At 35.2% G+C, this 14,158-nt stretch overlaps 1 protein-coding gene across 2 annotated transcripts in view; it reads left to right on the top strand.

Moving 5' to 3' along the window:
• Nucleotides 1-14,158, top strand: part of DOCK7 (dedicator of cytokinesis 7) — a 242,981-nt gene that overhangs the window by 132,203 nt on the left and 96,620 nt on the right. Inside the window, exons 23-25 of one of the 2 annotated variants that reach the window (XM_066376450.1) lie at nucleotides 9,513-9,605; nucleotides 10,794-10,883; nucleotides 11,807-11,902. In XM_066376450.1, coding sequence (XP_066232547.1) covers nucleotides 9,513-9,605; nucleotides 10,794-10,883; nucleotides 11,807-11,902 — 279 coding nt within the window. Of the gene's footprint in view, nucleotides 1-9,512; nucleotides 9,606-10,793; nucleotides 10,884-11,766; nucleotides 11,903-14,158 lie in introns of those variants that run through there. The other variant, XM_066376451.1, reaches the window with a different exon arrangement.

The following is a 14,158-nucleotide window of genomic DNA, read 5'->3' as shown; positions in this document are numbered from 1 at the left end:
TCCATAGTGTATATGTGCCACATCTTCTTTATCCAGTCATCTATTGACGGGCTTTTTGGTTGTTTCCATATCCTGGCCACTGTGAACAAAAGCATTAATTTTTATTACCCAAAGAAATGTACTTAAGAAACAAATAGCTATTCCCTTTCCTTATATAAAGTACAAAAATAACTCAAGAGTTTAAACAAGCTGGACAAAAGAACAGTAATACTAAGGCCAAGAAACTGTGTCATGTTCTGTTTTTACCAAACCATTTCAAATTTAAATACATTTGCTATTGAAAAGGAGGAAGATAATTGTTGTTATGGAATCATAGCCAATGTTTCTTTGGCATTTTAGTCTGGTAATAAGGATATGAGGAAGAAATACTAACACATTCTAGGATTTGTGTTTAACACTTAGCCTGAACTACAATAGAATATTTTTTTAAGATCTGGGTTCGTTCGTTTGTTTGTTAGATGAAATACTTGAATATTGATCAGAGACATCAGAACTACTTATATCTATTCATATAGTTACAGAAATTTTACATTTTCAGAAGCTTCTAATGAACAGTAAGCATTGCTTATTTTAAATTAACTTCTAAGCAATTTTTAAATGATTTCTCACAGATCAAAAACATAGCCTCACCCCACATGTCCATGTTTAGGAAAAGAACTTAAGTTTTTATCTTTGTCTTTCTTTTTGGTCATATCTCATTATAATAGAAGTAGTATATTTAGCATTATTTATATATTATAAAATATAGTTCTTTAGTAGAATGTATCTGATTAGTGAATTATAAGAAATTTACCTATTAAACTAAAGACATCATTTTCTTCAAGATTTTACTTTTAAAATGACTCAGTTTCTGGCCCTGGCCGGTTGGCTCAGCGGAAGAGCGTCGGCCTGGCGTGCGGGGGACCCGGGTTCGATTCCCGGCCAGGGCACATAGGAGAAGCGCCCATTTGCTTCTCCACCCCCCCCTCCTTCCTCTCTGTCTCTCTCTTCCCCTCCCGTAGCCAAGGCTCCATTGGAGCAAAGATGGCCCGGGCACTGGGGATGGCTCCTTGGCCTCTGCCCCAGGGCTAGAGTGGCTCTGGTCGCGGCAGAGCGACGCCCCAGAGGGGCAGAGCATCGCCCCCTGGTGGGCAGAGCGTCGCCCCTGGTGGGCAGAGCGTGGCCCCTGGTGGGCGTGCCGGGTGGATCCCGGTCGGGCGCATGCGGGAGTCTGTCTGACTGTCTCTCCCCGTTTCCAGCTTCAGAAAAATACAAATAAAATAAAATAAAATAAAATGACTTAGTTTCTGTAAGATTTGCACTATACCTCACTTAGTATAATTCTAGTTTTCTTTTATATGATGTAGTTGATAAATTACAACATCAAGATTTAGAACACAGGTTCAAATATATTGAAATGATTATTTGCCTTTTTTCAAGTAGTTTATAAAATGAGACATGACATGAACTTACTTTTGATGCTATATCAACTTTTGAGAAAACCATCATAAGATGAGAATTTTTTATGATTATACAGTCTTTCATGAATCAAGTTTTATTTAAATGGTTTTTATGTTTTCTCTTTGTTGCAAAAATTTTGCTAGGTACCTTTATTTTGGATTATCATTTAGTTATTTATAATCGCTACTAATAATAGTATATAATTTTATTTTATTGAAAAATTATAAGGGGTCTTGAAGTTTATTTATAGCTGCTTTTCATTTAGTCTGATTTTATTGGCCTAGAAATTTAAGTAACTTTTTCTTTTAGGGTTTTGTCTTTCACCTTGCTCAACCATCGTCATAACCTAGATCTTGTCATTACCAATAACTTTATCCCTCATCATTTCAGTTTTATTTTGTTCTCTAATCATTAGCTCCTAGTTTTCTCATTAGTACATACCCCAATTCCAACAATTTCTCTATTCCTCTACAACCTCCAATCACTCGATCTTAACTCTTATACTGTATTTTCCTCCCTTAATGTTATTTCTTCCAATTTAGTTAGCCAGCTAAAATTTTACAATCAGTCATTATAATTACTCCAATTACAATCAACCCTCAATTCCCTCATCCTTTGCTTGCTTCATTTAACTTGCTTGAATAAACCTCAACCCATAGTTTACCCAGTTGACTGCCTTTGCCATGTCACCACCTATGCCACTGAACATGATTTGAGAAATACCATGATGACTGGCCTCATTCAAAATTAAAGACCAAAAACCTTAGAGAACCCTTAATGTTATCAAGCAGTTATTATAGATATGTATTTCTGTATTCTATTTACTTTTCTATTCTCCCAGAAAAGGGTTTTATGCCACCTTTTGTTACTTCAAGCCTCCTAACCCCCCCCCCCCCACCAATTCTCTTTCTCACTTATTTTCTACTTCATTGAGAAAATTGAAGCCATCAGAAGAAAATTTTGGTAGACATTTACCATCACATCTACCTGTCTATACTCATCTACTACTACCTAATACTACTCTGCCATAGATGAACTATCTGCTTCTCTAAATCCATTCTGTCCATTTGTACACAACCTCCATTTCCTCTTACCTACTCAAGATCCTTAGGTCAGCAGTTCTTTCCTCTCTTGTCTGCATTATATTTCTCCCTGTCTGCTAAATCATCCCATCCTTATGCAGGCACACTATTATATTTTTTATTGAAAAAAATCTCCATTGTATTTCTGCTGCTGGCCTCTGTCATTTCTCTGGTACCTTTTGTGGTAGAATTTCTTTTTTTTTTTTTTATAAATTTTTATTAATGTTAATGGGATGACATTAATAATTCAGGGTACATATATTCAAAGAAAACATGTCTAGGTTATCTTGTCACTAAATTATGTTGCATACCCCTCGCCCAGAGTCAGATTGTCTTCCGTCACCCTCTATCTAGTTTTCTCTGTGCCCCTCCCCCTCCCCCTAAATCTCTCCCTCCCTCCCTCCTGCGTCCTCCCTCCCCCCACCCCTGGTAACCACCACACTCTTGTCCATGTCTCTTAGTCTCGTTTTTATGTTCCACCAATGTATGGAATCATGTAGTTCTTGTTTTTTTCTGATTTACTTATTTCACTCCGTATAATGTTATAAAGATCCCACCATTTTGCTATAAATGATCTAATGTCATCATTTCTTATGGTTGAGTAGTATTCCATAGTGTATGTGTGCCACATCTTCTTTATCCAATCTTCTATTGAAGGGCTTTTTGGTTGTTTCCATGTCTTGGCCACTGTGAACAGTGCTGCTATGAACATGGGGCTACATGTGTCTTTACGTATCAATGATTCTGAGGTTTTGGGGTATATACCCAGTAGAGGGATTGCTGGGTCATAAGGTAGTTCTATTTGCAGTTTTTTGAGGAACCACCATACTTTCCTCCATAGTGGTTGTACTACTTTGCATTCCCATCAACAGTGTATGAGGGTTCCTTTTTCTCCACAGCCTCTCCAACATTTGTTATTACCCGTCTTGTTGATAATAGCTAATCTAACAGGGGTGAGGTGGTATCTCATTGTAGTTTTGATTTGCATTTCTCTAATAACTAATGAAGCTGAGCATCTTTTCATATATCTGTTGGCCATTTGTATTTCTTCCTGGGAGAAGTGTCTGTTCATGTCCTCTTCCCATTTTTTTATTGGATTGTTTGTTTGTTTGTTGTTGAGTTTTATGAGTTCTTTGTAAATTTTGGATATTAGGCCCTTATCTGAGCTGTCGTTTGAAAATATCATTTCCCATTTAGTTGGCTGACTGTTTATTTTGATATCAGTTTCTCTTGCTGAGCAAAAACTTTTTATTCTAATGTAGTCCCATTCATTTATCTTTGCCTTCACTTCTCTTGCCATTGGAGTCAAGTTCATAAAATGTTCTTTAAAACCCAGGTCCATGATTTTAGTACCTATGTTTTCTTCTATGTACTTTATTGTTTCAGATCTTATATTTAGGTCTTTGATCCATTTTGAATTAATTTTAGTACACGGGGACAGGCTGTAGTCGAGTTCCATTCTTTTGCATGTGGCTTTCCAGTTTTCCCAACACCGTTTGTTGAAGAGGCTTTCTTTTCTCCATTGTGTGTTGTTGGCCCCTTTATCAAAGATTATTTGACCATATATATGTGGTTTTATTTCTGGGCTTTCTATTCTGTTCCATTGGTCTGAGTGTCTATTTTTCTGCCAATACCATGCAGTTTTGATTATTGTGGCCCTATAATATAGTTTAAAGTCAGGTATTGTAATGCCCCCAGCTTCATTCTTTTTCCTTAGGATTGCTTTGGCTATTCGGGGTTTTTTATAGTTCCATATAAATCTGATGATTTTTTGTTCCATTTCTTTAAAAAATGTCCTAGGAATTTTGATGGGAATTGCATTAAATTTATATATTACTTTGGGTAATATGGCCATTTTAATTATATTTATTCTTCCTATCCAAGAACAAGGAATATTTTTCCATCTCATTGTGTCTTTTTCTATTTTTCTTAGCAATGCCTTGTAGTTTTCTTTATATAGGTCCTTTACATTCTTTGTTATGTTTATTCCTAGGTATTTTATATTTTTTGTTGCAATCGTGAAGGGGATTATTTTTTTGAGTTCGTTTTCTAATATTTCATTGTTGGCATATAGAAAGGCTATGGACTTCTGTATGTTAATTTTGTATCCTGCGACCTTACTGTATTGGTTTATTGTTTCTAGTAATCTTTTTGTGGAGTCCTTTGGGTTTTCGATGTATAGGATCATATCATCAGCAAAAAGTGATACCTTTACTTCTTCTTTTCCGATATGGATGCCTTTTATTTCTTTGTCTTGTCTGATTGCTCTGGCCAGAACTTCTAGCATGTGGTAGAATTTCTTAAGAGTTTTCTATACTTGGTATGTCCAATTCTTTTGCTCCTGTTCTCTTTACCCTTCTTAAATCATATATTTCTCCCTCCTTCCACCCAGATTGCCCTTATTAATGTCACCAGTGCTCTCCATGTTACTATATCCAATACTGAATTCTCACCACTTGGCTCACTTTACATCCCTGCGGCTTTTGACAGTTAAATTTTCCTTCCTCCTTGATTTATGCTGTTTCCTTGGTTTCCAGTGTACTACCTTCTCTTGGTTTTCCACTTACTTTACTGGTTACACCTTTTCAGTCTCCTTTGTAGGTTCCTTTTCCCCCCTGATCTCTTAATCTAGAAGTGTCCCAGTCCTCTGTCCTTCTCTTCCCTTTCCTTCTCTCTGTACTCACTCAACTTGGTGATCTTACCAAATCCCAAAGTTTAATTAAATACCATTATATGCTAATAACTCCCCAAATGATATTCCAGTACAAATTTCTTTCTAGAATTTTAAACTCAGCTATCTTTTCTAACTCCTTGTTTGATTTGCATATATGTTAAAGATAGAGCCATTTCTCACCACCTCTACTACTATATATGCTGTTTTCTCCTAAATCACATACTTATGGAAAAGAATAATCTGTAAATTAGTCACAGTAAGAGATTAGCAACAATAACTATTAATAAAATAGAACAATTTTAACAATATACTGTAAGAAAAATTACATGAATGGTCTCTCTCAGGTGTTCATAATATACTGTACGCATTCTTCCTGTGATGATGTGAGACTATACGGTGCCTACGTAATGAGATGAAGTGAGGTGAATGACAGGCATTATGCTCTAGTGTTAGGCTGTTAAAAGGGTTACCTGAACACAAGCATTGTGATACCTTGATAGCTGATCTGATAACCAATAAGCTACTAAGTGACTAACGGGTGGGTACCATATGCAGCTTGGGCACACTGTGCGAAAAGATGATTGATGTCCTGAGTAGAGAAGGTGTAGGATGGTGCAGGATTTTATTATGCTACTCAGAACAGCACAATTTAAAACTTATGAATTGTTTGTTTCTGAAATTTTTTATTTAATCTTTACAACCTTGGTTGACTATGGGTAATGGAAAGCTAAACCGCAGATAAGAGGGAGACTGCCATAATAGCCAGCATATTGAAGATACTCACCAGATAATTATCCCATGAGTGAATGTTAGTAAGCATTGAATATCATAGAAAGAATAAACTGCTTTAAAAAATTGAATTATACTTTTGTTTTTCCTCTTACTATCAGGATTAATTCTATATTTATAGATCTTAAGAGATTTGGCCTTATGAAAGTTTTGGTTAGACTTCATTCCTTAATATAAGATGCAGAACTCCTTAAATTCAAGAATACTTGTATCAACAGGCTTTTATTACTCTAGTGGCTGTAAAACCATATTTGTGAGACTTCTTTATAATTATTTTGCCAAAACTGATGTATTCTTTTATTGTCCTAGTGATAATCTTTTCATGCTCAAGTATGTGAATGATAACATTAGGTTTGAACTTTATTGCTTTTAATCAAATACAATGCAGTTTTACGTTGATACATATTTTCTTTTTGATGTATTATCTCTTACTTTTTCATTTTAAAACACTGAGAGGTTACTAGATGCTAGGCAATATGCTGAAGACTTCTGGCAATAAAGCCAAATCTTCGTAAGATAACATGAGTGTTACTGTCAAGTCAAATACAAAGTGGGCCTTGCTCAAGGAAAGTGCCTATCTGTATCTAAGGGATGGAATGTTATGGGGATTTGACAAAAACATCACTTCATGCACATTATGTGTATATTTGGTTAATCTTTTTTATGTTAGTTGGAGTTCAGTAAACACTAAGTTATTGTCTTAGTAAATAACATTGATGAATGTGCTTAACTAAGGTCTATTTGATATAATTCTTAGCTTTAAAACACCGAATTTATGGAAATTATTTGCTGGTCACGAAATAATTGACCACAGGCTTTCTTTAATTAAATATAAGGACTTGATGTACTTTTAACTGGTTTAGAGCCTTAGTATTGTGGATATAACATATAATTAATGGCACAAAGAAATTTATTGTTGATTCTCACATTACTGATTAACATGTACCTTAGTTTGCAAAGGAAATTGCTAAGCAAAGAGTTAAAAAAATTTCAGAATACAGCGAAGTTATTGTTACTCTCTTTATAGAAATTTATGGTAGAGAAAAAGGCACAATTGTAATGTTGCAGAAATCAAGTGCTCATCTTTTTGTTATTTTTGTAACATAAGTAGTGATTTTTTTTTAAGTGGGAGAGAGAGGGACAGACAGGGACAGATAGGAAAAGAGAGCGATGAAAAGCATCAACTCATAGTACGGCATCTTGGTTGTTCATTGATTGCTTTCTCATACATGCCTTGACCATGGGGCCAGTGATCTCTTGCTCAAGCCAGAAACCTTGGTCTCAAGCCAGTGACCTTTGGGCTTAAGCCAGCAACTATGGGGTCATGTCTATGATTCCACACTCAAGCCAACAACCCTGTGCTCAAGCTGGTGAACCTGTGCTCAAGCTGGCAACCTTGAGGTCCCAGGTCGACGCTCTGTCCACTGCACCACTGCCTGTTCAGGCCTTAGGTAGTAATTATAACAATTCAAAACATCAGGAAGAACTTTACACTTACACAGTGGAAACACAATTTGGGAGACTGAAAAATTTTGTCTTATCTGAAAAATATGTGCTAGTTTGCTTTTATTTGAGATGATACAATGGAGTTCTGAGAAGACAGGTATTTTATTTTAAATAAATCTGATTACATAATTTTTCTAGTATTTGTATATTGTTTAATTTACTTTGGTAGGAAGTATATAAAAACGTGAAAAAGTTTTTGTTAAAACTGTATTTTGAAAGTTTACTATATTTGAGGCATTGAAGTTAGTAATTTACTTAATTATTTAATTTGATCTTTACAGTATGAAGGAGACACTCATTATTTCTTATTTTTAGCTAAGAAACTGAAAAAGAGATTCAGTAATTTACCTTAGACTTTACAATTAATAAGCAGTAGAACATGGATTTGAACTTTAACTCTAATAATATACATTCAGTGTCAAATGTATAGCTGATTATTGTATCGTCACTTTAACCTCTTTGTATTTTTGGAAAAAATAGGGACAATAGAAGGATATATTCGTCCTAAAACCTAAGCCCTTGAGAGGTGACAGGCAAGCTGTCTTTCCCTCTTTTCTCTTTAACCTTTCTCTTCTCCTTTCCTCTCCTTCCCTTCCCCTCCCTCCCTCCTTCTCTCTCCTTCCCCCTTCCTGTCCCCATAATACTCTGATTTTATTGTTTAGAGGTAGGGCCCTGCACATTTGTGGTGGTTGTTAAGCTTCCCACGTGATACTGTCTATGCAGGATTGATCAACATTGTGACTACTCTTTTCTTTTAACTGTCCTTCTTTTGGTGTTTTCTGGTTTGGGTCCATGCTCATGCCCTGATATTTATAGCCAGTCCCTCTTAATGCCAACAATCCTCTAAAAATTCCTTATGACTTGCTTCAGTTCTATTAGCAGATTTCCAGGCCCTAGTCCAGATTACTGAATCAGGATTTTTGGAGGTAGTGCCCAGAATCTGAATTTCATAAACCTTCCCAAGTAATTTTAATGATCAGTCAGGTTTAAAAAATTGTAAAATCCCAGATCCCTTTATCTGGGATCATAATAACCTCTTTCAGAGACACACAGACATAATTTACTTCTGGTCATATACATTGGTAGCATATTAAATTAACTTTAAATTAGTGATAGCGATGATGAAGATTTAATTTCTATAAATAGCTCAGCATGTTTTTTCTTACTCTTTATATAATATAGTAGCCCATTAGGTTTAATTAAAAAAAGCATAATAAAACTGAGCACATCCCCAAATTTACCATGATTTTTAAGAAGGCACAAATATTAAGCTCTTTTTTAAATTAAAAAGAAATTTTTTCCATTGATTTTAGAGAGAAAGGGAGATAGAGAGCGAGAAAGAGAGAGAGAAGCCTCAATTTGCCATTCCATTTAGTTGTGCACTCATTGATTGCTTCTCCTACATACCCTGAACAGGGATCAAACCCATGACCTCAGCATGCTGGGTCGATGCTTTATCCATGGAGTCGTCTGGTCAGGGATAGGCATTTATATCTTAACTTTTTACTTATTTTCTCCTAACAGTTCCTAAAAGAAAATAAGAAACAAGATCAGATAGAACTATAGAATGTCAACACATGGAAGTTTACAGTTGATGACATATGGAATAAAATTACAATCTTTTAGAAAAGATTGGAATGTTTTTTCCTTTCATTTTTTTCCTTTTAAACTCTATTTATATTTAGAGTAAATTATCTGTTGCTAACTCATACTACCATCTTTAAAAAGAATTGGAGGATTGGTACTATGGGAACTTTAGTTGTTGGTACTTCAAGGCGATCCTTTTCAGAGAAATTACCTTTGAATGCTATACTTAATGTTCTTGGTGATTTTTAAAAACTTATGTAATTAAGATAATTTTGGTGAACTAATACTCTAGGTGCCTAGAATTTTTGGTTGCTTTAACAGTACTAATTTAAAAAATGTTTGCATTGGAAAGTCTGGATTTCTTTAAGAATAATTTATAGCATGCCACATGTAATATTTCTTTCCTTTCCAACTGCTTTCTATTATATGCATAGGGTTTAGATCGCTCCAATTCCTGGGTTAACACTGGTGGTCCAAAAGCTGCCCCATGGGGATCCAACCCCAGTCCAAGTGCAGAATCAACACAGGTGGTGTTTATATTAGAGGTTTTTTTTTATTGGCTGCTGATGTTTCCCTTTAGAACATTACTTTTTAGTATATACTATGGTTTCAGTGGCTTGCTTTTTTAATCATTAAAAAGTGTGTATTTTTGTTTACTTAGCACATTTTTCTACTACTATGCATGAATACCACCAATTGCACCAGTATTGCTCTGCTTTCCTATATCCTGTCTCCTTCTCCTCCCTCCTTATAAACTCATTGAGTATTTCAGTGCCTGCTGCTTATGCAATTGATGGCTTTGTAACAGTTTCTACTTTAGGCTTAGTACAACTTCAGTAGGAATTTAAGATACTTTTTTGTGGAAAAACCTGACAGCTTTCCATTTGCTTTTGGTTTAAAGTGTAGCTATTGTATCATTTCCATTTAGCATTTACTATCTTGTCATTTTTTTCATAATCACTGACTAGAAATACTGGTGATAAAGTAGAAATTCAATATGAACAGTATATGCTTTCCATCCTATAAGATTAAATACCAGAAGCAAAAATCTATTTAATTTGTACTGTGTTGCAAAGTATGAAATTTACTGTAACTTACTTGAATTAGATTTTGCTTACTTAAGTCTAATGGCTTGATAGGTAATACTGCATGATACCTAAAATATACTTCTCATCTGTTTATTGGCTTTAGGGAGAAATACTCTTGCTCTTAAAGAAACTATTTAATTACATTTTAGTATTGTAATTGATTTAAATTTTATGTAGTATATGGCAAACCTGAATACTCATTTTGATAATAGTGAAAAGTGAAAGAAATCATTCTGAACTTTTAATATTCTTTTATTGAATGTAAAATTTGGGTTTGTTTTTTTTGGGTCTGAGACCAGTTGAGAAGTATGTTTTTACATTTTCTTACTGGATATGTGCATGTGTATAGATCACACAAATAAAAGTTTCATTCTTTGCAGCACTCTGAATTTATACAATTATTAAAACACTCATCTTTTTAAAGACTAAAAATATTTAGAAGCCATTTTGATATTTGTAATGCGCTAAAACAACTTAAAATGGTGAAAAGGAGATGAGCAATAAAATAGACGGTTGTTGAAACCGCGTTAAAACACCATTTAAAAATTGTATGTAATCCTTGAGCTGCAAAGTCATCCACAGCAGACTTTAATGTTATCTCGTCATTCATTCATCTTCACTTCATAGGCTATGGATCGAAGTTGTAATCGTATGTCTTCGCACACAGAGACGTCAAGTTTCTTACAAACATTAACGGGACGCTTACCAACTAAAAAGGTAGATTCATAAAAAAACAATCCATGTAGGGGAAAAATAATTCCAACCATTAAATAGATATAAGGTTTCTGTACATAATCGGTTTGCATTGCGTTTAAAAATACATTTGAGCAAGCACTGCTTGTCTGATGCCTTTTGGCACATGCTTTTCCACTATAGGCTCTTTTACATTATTATACTGTTTATATCTTTGGGACTGGCTATTTTAGTGAATTGAAATTTGATCATCAAATATTAGTGCCAAAAAATGTATCTACTCTTAATTCTGTTTCTGTAACTACTTCTGTTTTGTGTTTTAAATCTCCAGGAAAAGGAAGATGAGTTAGAAAAATTATCACTCTTAGTAAGATATGTTGATTTGCTTCCCTTATGCACAGCTTTGTTAGTCCTTTTTCATAACAATATACACTACTTTGCAAATGCATTGTGTGCATATCCATTACAAGGCAGAAAGTTTCTGCCATTTTTATAAAAAGACTTCAAATACCTGAAAACTTGAATATTAATGCCTTATAACAAAGTTTAAAAATTGAAAAGTATGCCCTAAATTGTACCAGCAAAGTTCATGAATGTATTTGCATATATTAAAATTTGTATGTAAGGCACAAAAAATATTTTATTTGTAACTGTGAGTTTTCTGTCTAGTTTCTGTTTGCAGGTACAATTTAGGAGGCTATTTCCCACCTGTTTTTTTAAAATTACATTTTACTGCAAGATAACATGTAATTTTTTCAGCTATTCAACATGCCACTGTCTTACATGTATAAATAGCCGTTTCGTTAATGGGTGTCCTCACTGCATCATTGAATGGTTCACATGCCTTATTTTGCTTATTCTCATTATATCTTCATTTGCATTATTATTTGGTTTGTGTTATTAACAGACTTGACTGTGATAATAACTTTGGATTTACTTCTGGATAGCTTTTCCATGAGGAGCTGGCTTTGCAGTGGGTTGTTTGCAGTGGTGGCGTTCGGGAGTCAGCTTTGCAACAAGCCTGGTTCTTTTTTGAGTTAATGGTGAGCAAAATAAACATGTTCTTTAATATTTTCCTTATTGAACACCTTTGTGTTAGCTCAGTATTTTATACTATGAATCTTTTTCTATTGTCCATCTTACAGTTTGACATGTTCCTCCAAGGTAAAATTACATGTTACATCTCTAAATAAACACTGTGAACACTCAGCATGATTTAGTTGAAATTATAAAGCTCATTTTATTTACTTTTTTAAGGATGGTTGCAGAAACTAGCTACTTTTTTAAAGGACCTGTGATATATATTTTTTTAATCTGAACATGCTACTGTATAATGGCAGTATTGTAGATTTCATACCAGAGATAGATAAACAGAGCTTTATAGATACCTAATTGCTTTTATGGTGAAAAAGCTCTTAGGGAAATACCAGTTACAGCTAATTAAGAAAAACTTTTTGGGGCAGATTACAAGCTGGTGATGGAATAGATGGACGTTCCAACTGCCACCTCCCAGGACCAAATTGGATTACAACTTAATTTAAGAACAGTCTTCATGAAGAACCAACTTTGGGCTAAATGAAGAGGAGTCTATAACCAAGGATCACAAAAGAAGCCACACCAAAACGGATAGGAAGGGCAGAGACACAGAGGACTGCCTCGCTCCCAGGTGTGAGCGGTGGCTGAGGGTCCAAAGGGACTCTCACTGCAGGGAGGTTTGCCTTGAGAGGGAAGGGTCCTCAGCCCCAGGACTGGTGCCCCAGCCCAGAGGCCCAGAGCCTAGAAGAAGCCCCACACAGCATTTGGCGGTTAAAAGAGCTGAAGTTTCTGTCTGCAAGAAAGAAATGGAGCTCTTGAGATACAGGCTCCGTCTTAAAGGGCCAGCTCAGAAAACCTCGTTCACAGCCACTTACCATGGGCTCCAGCAGAGGGAGGGCTGAGAGGACTGGAGTTGCGTGAGGAAAGTGTGAAATTGGTGGCCCAAGGAGAGACACTGTGAGGGATGGCCACCAGAACCCCTGTGCTGAGGCATTCACCTCTGAGTGGAATCAGCCTGGGGGAAAACAACTGCCCCACCCTATGGAGACTGGGCCATTCGGAGAAGTAAGTCCAGAAGCAGCGGATACATCAGTGACTCAGTTTTCTGTTGTTGAGGCCAGAGCTATTTGCTGATGACATGATACTGTACATAGGGAACCCTAAAGTCTCAGTCAAAAAACTTCTAGAACTGATAAATGAATTCAGCAAAGTGTCAGGATATAAAATCAACATTTAGAAGTTAGTGGCATTTTTATACACCAACAATAAATAAACTGTCAGAAAGTGAAATTAAGGAAACAGTCCCCTTCACTATTGCAACAACAACAAAAAATAAAGTACCTAGGAATAAATTTAACCAAGGAGGGGAAAGACTTGTACTTGGAAAATTATAAGATATTGAAAAAGAAATCAAGGAAGATACAAATAAGTGGAAGCATATACCATGTTCATGCATAGGAAGAATTAACATCATTAAAATGTCTATATTACCCAAAGCAATCTATAGATTTAATGCAATTCCTATTAAAATACCAATGGCATACTTCACAGATTAGAACAAATATTCCAAAAATTTATATGAATTGCCTGAATTGCCTCAGCAATAAATAAACCCGAATTGCCTCAGCAATCTTGAAAATGAAGAACAAAGTGGAAGGTATCACACTTCTTGATATCGAGTTATGCTACAAGGCCATTGTTATCAAAACAGCATGGTATTGGCATAAGACAGACATACAGATCAGTAAAAGAGGAACAGAGAATTCAGAAATAAACCCATGCCTTTATGGTCAACTGATATTTGACAGTGGAGGCAAGAGTATACAATGAAGTAAAGACAGTCTCTTTACTAAATGGTGTTGGGAAAATTGGACAGGTACATGCAAAAAAATGAAACTAGCCCACCAACATACACCATTCACAAAAACAAACTCAATATGAATAAAAGACTTAAATGTAAGTTGTGAAATCATAAAAATCTTGGAAGAAAACATAGGCAGTAAACTCTCCAATATCTCTAATAGCAATATTTTTGTGGCTATATCTTCATGGGCAAGTGAAATAATGGACAAATAATGAACAACTGAGACTATATAAAATTAAAAGGCTTTTGCATAGCAAAAGATACCATGAACAAAATTAAAAGACAACCCACACAATGAGCAAACATATTCACTGTTACATCTGATATAAGGGTTAATAACCAAACTTTATAAAGAACTTCTAAAACTCAACACCAGGAAGGTAAGCAATCCAATTTAAAA

This window comes from Saccopteryx leptura, chromosome 3 (genome assembly GCF_036850995.1).
Source record: "Saccopteryx leptura isolate mSacLep1 chromosome 3, mSacLep1_pri_phased_curated, whole genome shotgun sequence".
NCBI classification, from domain to species: Eukaryota; Metazoa; Chordata; class Mammalia; order Chiroptera; family Emballonuridae; genus Saccopteryx; species Saccopteryx leptura.
Note: the sequence above shows the minus strand (reverse complement) of the source record. Positions and strands in the feature narration are given on the sequence as shown.